Source organism: Lynx rufus, unplaced genomic scaffold (assembly GCF_022079265.1).
Source record: "Lynx rufus isolate CCGP_SWC_20201006 ecotype Redwood Valley unplaced genomic scaffold, mLynRuf1.p SCAF_2, whole genome shotgun sequence".
Taxonomy (NCBI): Eukaryota; Metazoa; Chordata; class Mammalia; order Carnivora; family Felidae; genus Lynx; species Lynx rufus.
In genome coordinates this window covers 19,516,497-19,529,171 of record NW_025814834.1, presented here as the reverse complement: position 1 = coordinate 19,529,171, position 12,675 = coordinate 19,516,497, and the positions used below count along the sequence as shown (strand labels likewise).

Below are 12,675 nucleotides of genomic sequence, written 5' to 3'. Positions count from 1 at the left end.
GAAAACTAATATAAGCTACTTTGAAAAACAGCCTAGCAGTTCCTCAAAAAGTTAAACAGGGTTACCATATGACCCTGCAATTCCACTCCTAGGTATATACAGTTGACCTTTGAATGAGGGGGTTAGAGGCACCAACAGCCGGCGCATGAAAATCCCCATATAACTTTTGATTCCAAAACAACTATACTACTAATAACCTACTGTTGACTAGAAGCCTTACCAATAACGTAGTCAACTAACACGTTTTTTACTCAAAATTAGCACACATTTTGGGGCGCCTGGGTGGCGCAGTCGGTTAAGCGTCCGACTTCAGCCAGGTCACGATCTCACGGTCCGGGAGTTCGAGCCCCGCGTCAGGCTCTGGGCTGATGGCTCCGAGCCTGGAGCCTGTTTCCGATTCTGTGTCTCCCTCTCTCTGTGACCCTCCCCCGTTCATGCTCTGTCTCTCTCTGTCCCAAAAATAAATAAACATTGAAAAAAAAATTAAAAAAAAAAATTAGCACACATTTTATATAGCATATGTATTATATACTGTAGTCTTACAATAAAGTAAGCTAGAGGAAAGAAAATGTTAATTAAAAAATCATAAGGAGAAGAAAATACATTTACAGTACTGTACTATAAAAATCTATAAGTGGACCCATGCAGTTCAAACCTGTGCTATTCAAGGGCCAACCGTATACCCATGAGAAATGAAAACATACGGTCACAAAAAGACTTGTACGTGAATATTCATGACAGTATTATTCATAATAATCAAAAGGTGGAAACAACCCAAATATCCATCAACTGATGAACGGATAACCTCACACAATGGAATGTTATTCAGACATAGAAAGGATGTGCCTTGAAAACATTATGTGAAACGAAAAAAGCCAATCGTTAAATGAACACCATACATTCTATTATTCCATTCATATGAAATCTCCAAAACAGGGAAATATGTAAAGACAGAAAGTAGATCAGTGGTTGCTAAGGGCTGGGGCAGGGGTGGGGGGAAAGAATAGAGAGACTGAGAAGTAACAGCTATAATGTACAGATTTCTTTTCAAGGGGACAGAAAGGTTCTGATGTTGATGGTCACAGAACACTGAATATGCAAAAAACAAAAAACTTAACTATCACTTTAAATGGGTGAATTGTATGGTATGTGAATTATACCTCAATATACTTGTTACCAAAGAGAGAGAGAGAGAGTGACCAAGAGGGAAAGGATGGAGAGAGGTCTCCAGAAGCTGCAGACCACTGGTTTTCAAATCTGGTCGCAAAGAGGACTCGCCTGGCAGGCTTTTACTTAAATCAACTTTATTGAGACAGAATTTACATACAATAAACACATCCCTTTTAAGCATATAGTCCAATGAGTTTGACAGATGGATACGTGTGCATAACTACCACCACAACAAAGATAAAGAACATTTCTATCACCCAAAAACAGTTCCCTCACACCCTTTTGCAGTCAGTCTTCTTACCACCCCCGGGGCCAGAAAACTACTAATCTGCTTTTTGCCACGACAGCTTCATACTTCCCAGAATTTCATAAAAATGGAATCAGCCAGTGTGTACTTTTGTGTCTGGCTTCTTTCACTCAACAGTGTTTTTGACATTCACCTCCAGTGCTATGCGGAACAATGGTTCACTCCTTTTCATTGCTAAGTAGTATTCCACTGGGCCATTATATCACAATTTCTGCATTCACCTGTTATTGAATATTGGGGTTTTCCCAGGTAGGGGCTACTGTGAATAAAGCTGCTATGGATATGCACGCATTTTTGTGGACATGTTTCCATTTCTCTTGGGTAAATACCTTGGAGTGGAATTGCTGTGTCAGGGAGCAACCGTGTATGTAACTTAATAAGGAACGGTCTGTTTTCCAAAATGGTTGTACCATTTTACACTCCCACTGCTAGTTGCCACTTGTAAAAATCCCAGTGCCCGGGTCATGCCGCCAACCAATTAAATCAGACTCTCTGGGGAGAAGGACCCAGGCATCATTATTGCCCCTAGGTGATTCTAATGCACAGACAAGGTCTTGAAAGCCAGTGCTATAATCTCAGGTGCCTTGGGGCCAGCAAACAAGCAAAAGACACATTATATTCACCTGCACCATTTCCTGATGCCTCCTTGATAATGGAAAGAAGAGAAGAAAACATAGGCAAGCATCTAGTCTCGAGTCAGCTATGTTGGTCTTCCAGATTCTCCCCACCTTTCATGAGTTAGGAGAAGGCAGAAGGAATGTAAAATAATAAATATTGGGGCACCTGCGTGGTTCAGTCGGTTAAGCACCTGACTTCAGCTCAGGTCATGATCTCATGGTTCATGAGTTCGAGCCCTACATCAGGCTCTGTGCTGACGGCTCAGAGTCTGGAGCCTGCTTTGGATTCTGTGTCTTCCTCTCTCTGTGCCCCTCCCCAGCTTACATTCTGCCTGTCTGTCTGTCTCTCTCTCTCTCCCTCTCAAAAATAAATAAAACATTAAACATAATAATAATAATAAATATTAGCAACTTTCTGACCACTTGATTTTGAGCTTGGCATTACAGTTGGGTCATCACTCTCAGTGCTCACAAGAGTCCTACAGGATAGGCCCTATTATAATCCCCATGATACAGATGAGCAAATGGAGCTCAGAGAGGTAAAGCAACTTGCCCAAGGTCACGCAACCAATTATACATGCAGTCAGGATTTAAACTCAATATTCTGCCTCCAGGGCCAGAGAAGACTCAATGGGTCCCAAGGCATGAAACACACCCACCCCCCACAACCCTCAGTCCAACTATACCCGGGACAGCAGGAGAATTCTCCAAGCCTCCAACACAATTGTGAAGGAAAGCCGCAGGTGTGTTTATGAGAGAGTGGTAAAGGTGGTGTATAATATGACTGAAAGGTGGGGGTTAATTATGGGATTTCCTTTCCTTTCAAGCTTAAAGGACGGGATTTAAACCCCTTTGGGACAGGGGAGGAGACCAAGTCATTGCTGGTGCTCGGGACAGGGAAGAGCCAGGGTCTGGGAAGAGGGAAGGAGAGAGATAAAGAAGCAGGAGGTGAGTGGGAGCTGCCTGGAGGCTGAGGAGTGGGCAGTTTGCCTGCCCGGCTGCCTGGTCCTTTCATTTAACTCTTCTCTGACCTGGGAACGGGTGAGGAGCACTTTGCTGGAAGGAGCCGCTCTCTTCAGCGGGGACGGCTATTTCAAAACAAGGAGCAAATCAGGAGTGAGAAAAGCATTTCTCAAAAATGTATCTGGGGATTAGGGAAACCGTGTGGGCTATGCAGGTACTCTGTATTATCATGGCAACTATTCCGTAAACCTAAAACAACTCTAAAATTACAAGTTGCCTTTAAAGTGATAGATAAATGGGGCGCCTGGGTGGCTCAGTCAGTTGAGTGTCTGACTTCAGCTCAGGTGGCGATCTCAATGGTTCGTGAGTACGAGCCCACATCAGGCTTTCTGCTGTCAGCGCAGAGCCTGCTTCGGATCTTCTGTCTCCCTCTCTCTCTGCCCCTCCCCTGCTCGTGCTGGCGCTCCTTCTCTCTCTCTCTCTCTCTCTCTCTCTCTCTCTCTCTCTCTCTCTCTCTCAAAAATAAATAAACATTAAAAATTGTTTAAATAAATAACATAATAGATAAACAGATGATACATAGCTAGCTACATAAAATGTACCTGGAGGTTGTGGCATCATAGAGCAGGGGAGCAAGAAGAAACACAAAGCAGAAGAAAATCTGCCGTGTATATATACACTGTGCGTGTACTGAAATAAAAGTGGGAGACAAATCCTGGGCCATCCATTTTAATCCCTAACAGGAAAGAAAAAACTGGGGACAAACAAGGGCCCCATGAGACACAGGGGTAGGGACTAAGGGAGGCTTAGGACCACTTCTTTCAAGAGATTCAGAGCCGGGAGCTGGAGGGTGGTGTTTGCATGCACTATGGGGTGTCTCCAGTGCCCAAGCCAGCCTGCTCTCTGTCTCTCTCTCTCTGTCTCTCTCTCTGTCTCTCTCTCTCTCATTCTCTTCCCTTCTCACCTGCTTCCCACCCATGGGTCCAAGAGCAGGGCCAGAATCATGCAGAAGACCACTGGCCCTTAGCCAAGTTGGTTACCCTCCCCAGGCCTCAATTTTGGATCTATAAAATAGGACTACCATGAGTCCAGCCCACATCACAGAACCGAGAAGATGAGTGGAAACGTTTTGTGTGTTGCAAAGATCTGTGTAAATCCAGATGATTCAATGTTCATAGCACGTCTGTTCATAATAGCCCCAAACTGGAAATCACCCAACTGGCAATCAACAGTGGCATGGATAAACAGGTTGTGGTTTATTCATATGCTGGAATACAACACAGCAATTAAAAAGAATGAACCGCTACAGTGTGCACGCACACAGATGAGCCTCCCAGACCTAATGGTGAGTGAAATAAGTCAGGAGCAAGAGTCAACATACTGTAGGAGTCAATTCGTGTGCAGTTCAAACAGAGGCAAGTAATCTGGGACGGTACAAGTAAGACTAGAAATTACCTTTGGGGGATACTGACTTGGAGGGGCGCATAAGGACACTTCTGGGTGCTGGAAATGTTCTGGATCTTGATCTGGTTCATATATAGGTATAGACTTGTCAATGTATACTTGATGGTACATAACTTATACCTCAGCTAGAAAATGTAAATGACTAAAATTACTATGTGGAGTCAGTCTCTGTTGGAAGGTAAGAGGGCTTTTGGAGGGAAATTATGAACCCATTTGCTACTCCTTCTTTCCTGCTCTCACACCCTCCCCTCACCACCCCCCTCCACGGCCTCTCTCTAAATGGGAACTTCTTGTCCCTCAACATTCCTTGATTCTATTCCTTTACTCCTTCATTGGAACCCCTACCTCTAGAATAGTGGGGTCAGGCACTATTCTAGAAACTTGAGGGTGCAACCTAACTCTCAGCCCTCCTTTGTGCAGTAAACAGGTATTTAACATATACTTTGAGGCCCCTCCTCTACCAGCACTAAGCATTTTCTCTCAAGCAGGTCCAAGTGGTAAAGAGCTGGCAAAGAATATCTGGAATAGATAACCCTTCTCCGCCTGTGGTTCAAGAAAGGAGAAAGCTGTCTACTAGGTGCTGGTATCCATTTATTCCTCTACAACAGAGCCCACATAGCTGGAAGACAGCAGGGGTAGAGTTGAAACCCAGGTATGTCTGACTCCTACATCTCTGCCCTTCCCAACGCTCTCACAGCCCCCCAGGAGCCAGATCCACCGTGCCTTCTCTCTGGGCATCTGTACGGTCAGCCTCCAAGGTGGCCCCCACTGATTCTTGCCTCCAAGTATTCGTGTCTTTATATTGCCCACCCCCCCCCACAATGAAGATGACCTATGCAACCAATAGGATATTGTACAAATAACAGTATTTGCCTTCCAAGGCTAGGACATAAAAGACATTGTGACTTCCACCTTGCTCTGCCTTGAATTACCCACTTTGTGGAAGCCAGCCGCCATGTTGTAAGGACACTCAAGCAGCCTAGGGAGAGTGCCATGTGGTGAGAAATTGAGACCCCCTGCCAACAGCCAGCCCCAAATTGCCAGCCACATGAATGAACCACCATGGAAGCAGCTCCTCTAGCCTCAGTCGGACTTTCAGATAACTGCAGCCCTAGCTGACATCTTGACTGCCACCCCATGAGAGACTCCAGGCCAGAATCAGCCAGCCAAGCCACTCCAAACTTTCTGACCCATGGAAGCTGTATGAGATAATAAATGTTTGTTGCTGCTTTAAGCTACTAGATTTGGGGGTTGTTTGTTATATCATATTGCTTCATATAAATAATATAGCCCCTCTCAGCTCAGAGCCATGGGTTCATGCTGCAGGAACAGTCTGGAAGGTGGCATGTTAAGGGGTCCAGAATGATCCACTCACCAGAGGGGTAGCCAGCATGGGCTGAATTTGAGAGGACAGGAGAGGACACACATCAACAAGAAATCCCCAGCATGTGCGAGAAGGACTGTGAAATAAGAAATCAGGCAAAGCAGAAATCCTGGCACCTTCCTACCTAGAAATTTCTTACACACTCCATCTATCTCAGTAAATGGAACCACGTGGCCAGTTACTCTGGCCAAAAACCTGGGAGTCATCCTTGAGCCCATTCTCTCTCACATACCCAACATCTCATCCATCAGCCAAGCTCTGGGCTCTACCCCAGAATGTATCCCAGACCTGGCCCCTTCTCACTGCTTTTCCTGCAAGCACCACGGCCTAAACCACCAGCCCCCTTCACCTGGCCAACATCAGCAGCCTGTTGACCCATCTCCCTACCCTACTCTTGTGCCTGTTCAAGGCCAGAGAAGTCTTCTCAGAATAGAGATCAGATCATGTGGCATGTGCTCAGAACACCCCAGGGCTACTATTCTCCAGCAAGACATGGCCTCCTTTCAAGCATAATAAGCTCATCTCACCTCAGGGCCTTTGCACTTGCTCGTTCAATCTTCCAGATCATCATGTAACATCATCATTTGGGTCTCACCTCATGCAATACTTCCTCTGAATTTTCCGGGGCCACACTAACATAATCACTCTCTAACCCACTGCTTTAGCTCATTTCCTTCATAACATGTTTACCTATTTACTGCCTGTCTCCCCCAGAAAAGTGTCAGTCCCGTAAGGGCAAACACCTTATCTATCTTATTCACTTCAAAACCAGTGTCTGTCTCTTGATGTCAGCTCAGGTCATGATCTCACAGTCACGAGATTGAGCCCCACATCAGGCTCCATGCTGTGTGTCAAGCCTGCTTGGGATTGTCTCTCTCTCTCCCTCTCTCTCTGCCCCTCCCCCACTCATAGTTGGTCTGTCTCTCTCTCTCCCCCCCCAAATAAATAAATAAACATTTTAAAAAAACAGTGTCTTAAAATAAATGTGTTTCTTACAAAAAAAAAACAGTGTCACATGGAAAGAGTTCAATAAACATCTGTTTAATGAATCCTGTCTAGAGGTAAGGGGGTGGATGAAATGACCTCCAAGTTGATCTGGCTGTAAAATCCAGAGGACAGAGCTCTGCTGTGTGCTCTGGGGCTCACTCACATCGCCCTTCCCAGCAGAGGAAAAGGCAGGGCGGTAGTAAGAGCTGTGGTTTTAGGGGAAAGACTTGCCAGCTGGGTGGAGCTCACACCACCGGTGGGTCCCATTTCCTACAGAGGAAAATCCTCCAAAAAGCTCCTTCTGTCTGCCTGGCCACTGCCCTGCCGGGCCACCTCTACCCTCTCGGTTGTCGTCCTTGGCTGGGCAGAGCAGGACTGCCGCAGCCTGGTGGATTCTGAGCTTCCAGTATTTTCAAGAATTACCAGGCAGGCTACACCCCCCCCCAGAAGTCATCTTTGGCATCCCTCTGTCACCCCCCAGGAGGCTGCTGTACAATAGGGAACCCTCTTCTGTCACACCTCCGGACCTCTTTCAGCCCCTGTTCACCCAGACTCAGACCCTTCGTTGCCAGTATGTTCATCCCCTTATCCTAGTTGAAGGAATCTGCTTCCATAAGAGATGGAAAGCAAAGATGGAGGGGCAGGTAAGGATTAAGGAACATCAGTAAGATCGGATATTTAGAAGGAAGCACAAAGGTCCAGGGACAAAGATGGGCGACGAGTTACACTGTGAGACCTTGGCAAAGTCATCCAACCTCTGGATGCCTCAGTTTGCTTATTTGTAAAACAAGGAGAGATCTTTCAGCCTGCTTTATGCGGTGATGGAATTAAAAGAATAAAATCAGACAATGCACTGAAGTGCTTTCTAAAGCCTGAAGCACTGTACAAACATCCATTGTTATTAAGAGAAGCAGGTGCAGAAAGCAGGAGAGAAAGGGAGTAGACCGGGAGGAGGGAGGAAACAAAGGTTCTGGAGTTAAGGGTGGAAAAGCTCTGCTCTGGACGAAGAGAACAAGGAGGGAGACGGAGGGAGGAGCGGAAACCCACTGCCCCCGCCTGAAGAAGGCAAGGCTGGGAGAGTCAGAAAAGCAGAAGGCACCTGGAGGGGCAGGACCGTCCACCTGTGCCCATTGCGAGCCGGGCCGTTGGCACCTCTGCTACGAGGGCACTCCCCCTCCCCCACCCCCACCCCCGGAGTTCACACACAGATGGGGAGATGCCCCCAGCAAGGCCATGTACCCTGCTTGAGCAAGGTCACTCCTGAAGAAGTGGATTCCCTTGCAGACCTGCCTGCTCCAGGGGCACCCTTCCCCAAAACAACAGTTGGCTCTTGGAGCTACCCACTGATAATAATCAACTACTCTGCTCTTGAGCACCTGCCTTATGTCAGGCACTGGACTGCGCACTTCACACGCATTATCCCATTTTATCCTCATAATAACCTTTTCTTACCCCATACCCTTGAGAATAAAACAGAGGCTCCGGGAGGTTAGATGCCTTGCCCAAGGTCACTCAGTAAATAAAGAAGCAGAGCATGAGATGTACTGGATCCTGGGCCTCAACTGCCCAGTACTTCTTTTTGAGACATCCTCGCTCCTGCTTCCATTCAAGGAACTCCTTCCTGAAAGATCAGGTGTGAACGGCAAAGGTGGGGTGAAAGGGCAGGGAGGATGTAAGTAATGATGGGGGACAATGCAGAGACGGGCTGTGTAACAGGTAAGGCAGGGCATTTCCACCTCCAGAGAGCTGAGCCCATCTGACAGAACAGCTGCTCTCCCAAGTAATCCATCATAATCCATTACTCCAAGAAGCCAACTCGTGATCCATCACTCCTCGGTCCAGGCCTGAGAGGATGCAGCAGGGCTCCAGCCAACCTGGCCAACCAGGACCCAGCAGTCCTTCTGACCTTCTTGCCTCAGTTTTCCTCTCCCACCAAGACCAGCCCTGAAACACTGATGGGGAAACTGAGGGCCAAAGTGCCACCTGGCCAATAAAGAGAGTGGGATGGTCTCGCAGGAGATTCCAGGCCCAGGGAAACCCTGACCTCCAACCTCATCCCCACTTCTACCTACCCCGTTTTCCCGCCCTCGGGCTCTTTTGACTGTGGCCCCCATCCCGAGTTTTTCCAGATTGCCCCAATTGGGCCAACCAGGGCTCTGCGTGGCCCATGGGATAACTGAAACGCGTCCTCCTCCTCCTCCTCCACTCCCACAATCACACCCCCCCCCAACCAAGGGAAATGCCTTCAGAAGCCCCTCCCTCGGAGCTTGGTCCCCGCCAGCCACGTTCAGGAGCTGCGGAGACCCCGCGCGCCGTGGCCCCCATCCAGAGCCCCCGCCCCCCTCCCCCCAGTCCCGGCCCTCGCCTTCACCTTGACCCGGGCCGCTCCCGGCCCCAAAGCTTAGCATAAACAAAGAGCGGGGCAGGGGACAACCCGCGCACCGCCCCCGGCCCGCCGGCGCCCCCGGCGCCCCCGGTGCCCCCGCTCCCGTCCCAGAACCCGAACCAGTCCCGTCCCCGAGCCCCCCCGCAGAGCCAGGCGGCCCGCGGCCCCTTACCTTGGCCTGGCATTTCCGATGACAGGAGAAGCTGCAGACTGCGAAGAGGGCGAGACACAGAAAGAAAGTTTAGCCGCGAGGTATGAAATGGAAACTCCGGCGAATCTCCTCCCACCCCCGCCCGCACTCCGCGCTTGGGAGGGAAGGAGGGAAGGAGGGAAGGAGGGACGGAGGGAAGGAGGGACGGAGGGAAGGAGGGAAGGAGGGAAGGAGGGACGGAGGGAGGAGGCGGCGGAGGGGGGCCGCTGCCGCAGCTCCCCGGGGCCCGCGGGGTGGGAACGCCGGGGACTGCGGACCCTCCGGCTGGGGAGGCACCGAGCCCCCATCACCAGAGCCCCTGGGGCAGGCCTGCGAAGGTGGGAGGAACAGGAGGAGGGGAGGGGGGGACAGACTCCCCCGCTGGATCCCTGCCAGGGGCAGAGGTGGCCCGGACCCAGGCCCCATGCCAGCCGTGCCAAGGAATAACGGGGGCCTTCTCCCCTTACACACACACACATACACACACACACACACACACACACACACACACACACACACACACACGTGTGTGCGCGCACGCCAGGAAGGCAGTCGGCACCCCAGGAACCACAATCGCACTCACTCTCCCCTAGAGAGGGACACACGAACCCGATTTACAGTCCAGGAGAAGACCGGTGCACACCCACATTCGCATTTACACCCATACACACACAGACTCACCCACAACCACTTATACCCGTACACTCAGCCAGACGTGCAAACATAACCATATGTACACATATAGCCTCACACACACTCACACTCATGCCCAAGGGAAACCTCTGACTCAGGGACACCAACACACAGCCTGACACGGACGTGTAGACACAGACACACGGACAGATGCTCACACAGGCTCACAAACTTCTTGTCCATCATTTGAAACATACACACACGCACGCACACACACACACACACACACACACACACACAAAGGACTTAATTCTGCCCTCCCACTACCAGAAGCTGGAATCAAATTTCCTCTGGGGTTCCCTCCGTCTGGAATGTCCCAGCCCTGCCTGCCCCACCCACAGGGCCCTCCACCCTGGGGTTTGCTGGTCCCCTCCCACCAAGTCCCACAGATGGAGTGAGGGGTCTCCTGAGCTGAGCTCCTACACGGACTTGACCTTATTTGCTACCCACGACCTGCTGAGACAGTGGGTTAGCAGCACTGGTTAGAGAACAGGGGTCGGGGAGGCAGGGGAGCTGCTGCAACCCCAAATCCTTGGTAGCCACAGCCAACTGCCCTGACCTCTTGGATCCACAGTTCCTCCAATCCTTTTCTGTCTTTGAGCCAACTTGATTCTCAGCAGAATGCAAAAGGGGAGACTGAGGCACAGAGGAAGGCCCAGAGTTGCCAAAAGAGGCTCTGGGGCTCTCCATACCAAGGCTTCTGATTGGTCTGTGGGAGTGGAAGTCCAGAGGCACAATGGGTGGAGCCTAGGATTCAACCTTGGCTATTGGCCCTCCTCGCCTGGGACCTTGTTCTCCCAGAACCTAGCCCTGGCCCCAGCTCAGGCCTGTGACTCAGCTGCTGCTGAACAAGGCTTTCCTGACCCCACCAGCCACCCAGCCCAGCTCAGGGACTTCTCCGCCCCTGGCCACACCAAGACGTATCCACCCCTGGCCACCCAAAACAAGTCATGCCCATCTGCTAGCCTTTCTGCTTCTCTGTCTCCCCACTCTCACTACCCCAGCGTGGCAACTCCCCTTCAGACTCCCCAGCCCCACCCCCACGCCTTCTTTTCTGGCCTCAGAATATGGAATTGAGAAAGCCTCAGGCTGAGTGTGGCCTGAGCTCTGAAGGCCTTTCCAGCCAGACCGGCCCCCCACTGGGCCACTACCTCCAGCCCGAAGGAGCTTTCCCCTTCCTCTGCTAATCAAATCCCAGGCCTTCAGGAAAAAGTCCTGGGCCCCTCATCTGGAGGCCTTCCTCACTGTTCCCTACCTCCTTGCAGGTATCACCAGAGAGAGCATGTTTCCCATCACCTCCTTGGTTCCTACAGCTGTGGGCTCCTTCAAAGGAAGGATCTCTCTCTCTCTCTCTTTCTCCCTCCCTCCCTCTCTCTCTCTTTCTCTCTCACACACACACATACACACACACACACACACACACACACACACACACACACACACACTACACAGTGCCTGGTATACAGTAGAGGTTTAACAAATGATTGATGAGTTGGACCTGACTGAAGATCTCCCCTGGAATCTATGTACACCCCCATTTAATCATTCCCACCCCACTCTCAGCCTTTCCCTGAGCCATACTCTGCCCCCAATATTTAACTATCCGTTAAAATGGATCCCTAAGTTATCCAATCTGGGCCTCCTGATCCCAGTCTAGATACCAACAGCCAGGATTCCATCTTCCTCCAGTATCATACTGCATACCTGACAGTTCACAGAATGCACCAAACTCTTGCCTGCCTCAGGGCCTTTGCACTTGCTGTTCTGGCTGCCTGGAACACTCTCCCTCACCCCAGCCGTCTATTGTTCCCCAAGCCAAACCCTTCTCCTACTTCTAGAATCCACCACAAGCCAGATATCTATCTCCCCAAAGAGGCTTTTCCTGACCACCCAAATTACATTACGTACTTCCAATATTCTTTCTCAGTGGTACCCTGATAATTTCCTTCTTAATACAGTTCACAGTCTGAAGTCAACATGGGCAATTCCTGCTCATTTATGAATAGTGCCTCTCCCTACACTAGACTCACCAGGACAAGGAGCATGCCTGTCTCATTCGCACCATATCCCCAGTAGCTAGAACGGTATCTGCTCCAGCCCACAACAGCAAACAGCAGCTTTGTGCAAATTAGAAAAAGGCTTACCCTCTGAGCAAACCAACCCCTTGGACACACAGCTGAGTAGAGTATCTTTGTGGAAATGGCAAGGAGGTGCCTTCTCTCCAGGCAGACCCCACTCTGTACCTGAGTGTGTGGTTTGGAGAGCAAAGAGTGGCTGCTTCCAGGGCTCCCTCGGGTAGGCGCCCTTGGCAGTGAACAGCCTGCATGACCATACAGGGCAGCCCTGCCTATCACACAGTGGGCAGACACTCCACAAATGCCCTTGAATGGAGGGCAGATGGAGAAATCATCGGGCAACTGCAGTACAATGTTCTGAGGGCTCCCTGCGTGCTGGAATGCAGAGAACTTGCCCTTGAAAGCTCTACAGTGGGGAGCAAGGGAAGACCTCCCCCAA

The 12,675-nt window shown here is 50.1% G+C and overlaps 1 protein-coding gene across 1 annotated transcript in view; it reads right to left on the bottom strand.

The window, feature by feature from the left end:
- Window positions 1-12,675, bottom strand: part of TNS1 (tensin 1) — a 225,763-nt gene that overhangs the window by 161,698 nt on the left and 51,390 nt on the right. Inside the window, exon 3 of the mRNA XM_047084469.1 lies at window positions 9,451-9,488. Within this exon, the coding sequence (XP_046940425.1) occupies window positions 9,451-9,488 (38 nt within the window). The remainder of the gene's footprint in view (window positions 1-9,450; window positions 9,489-12,675) is intronic.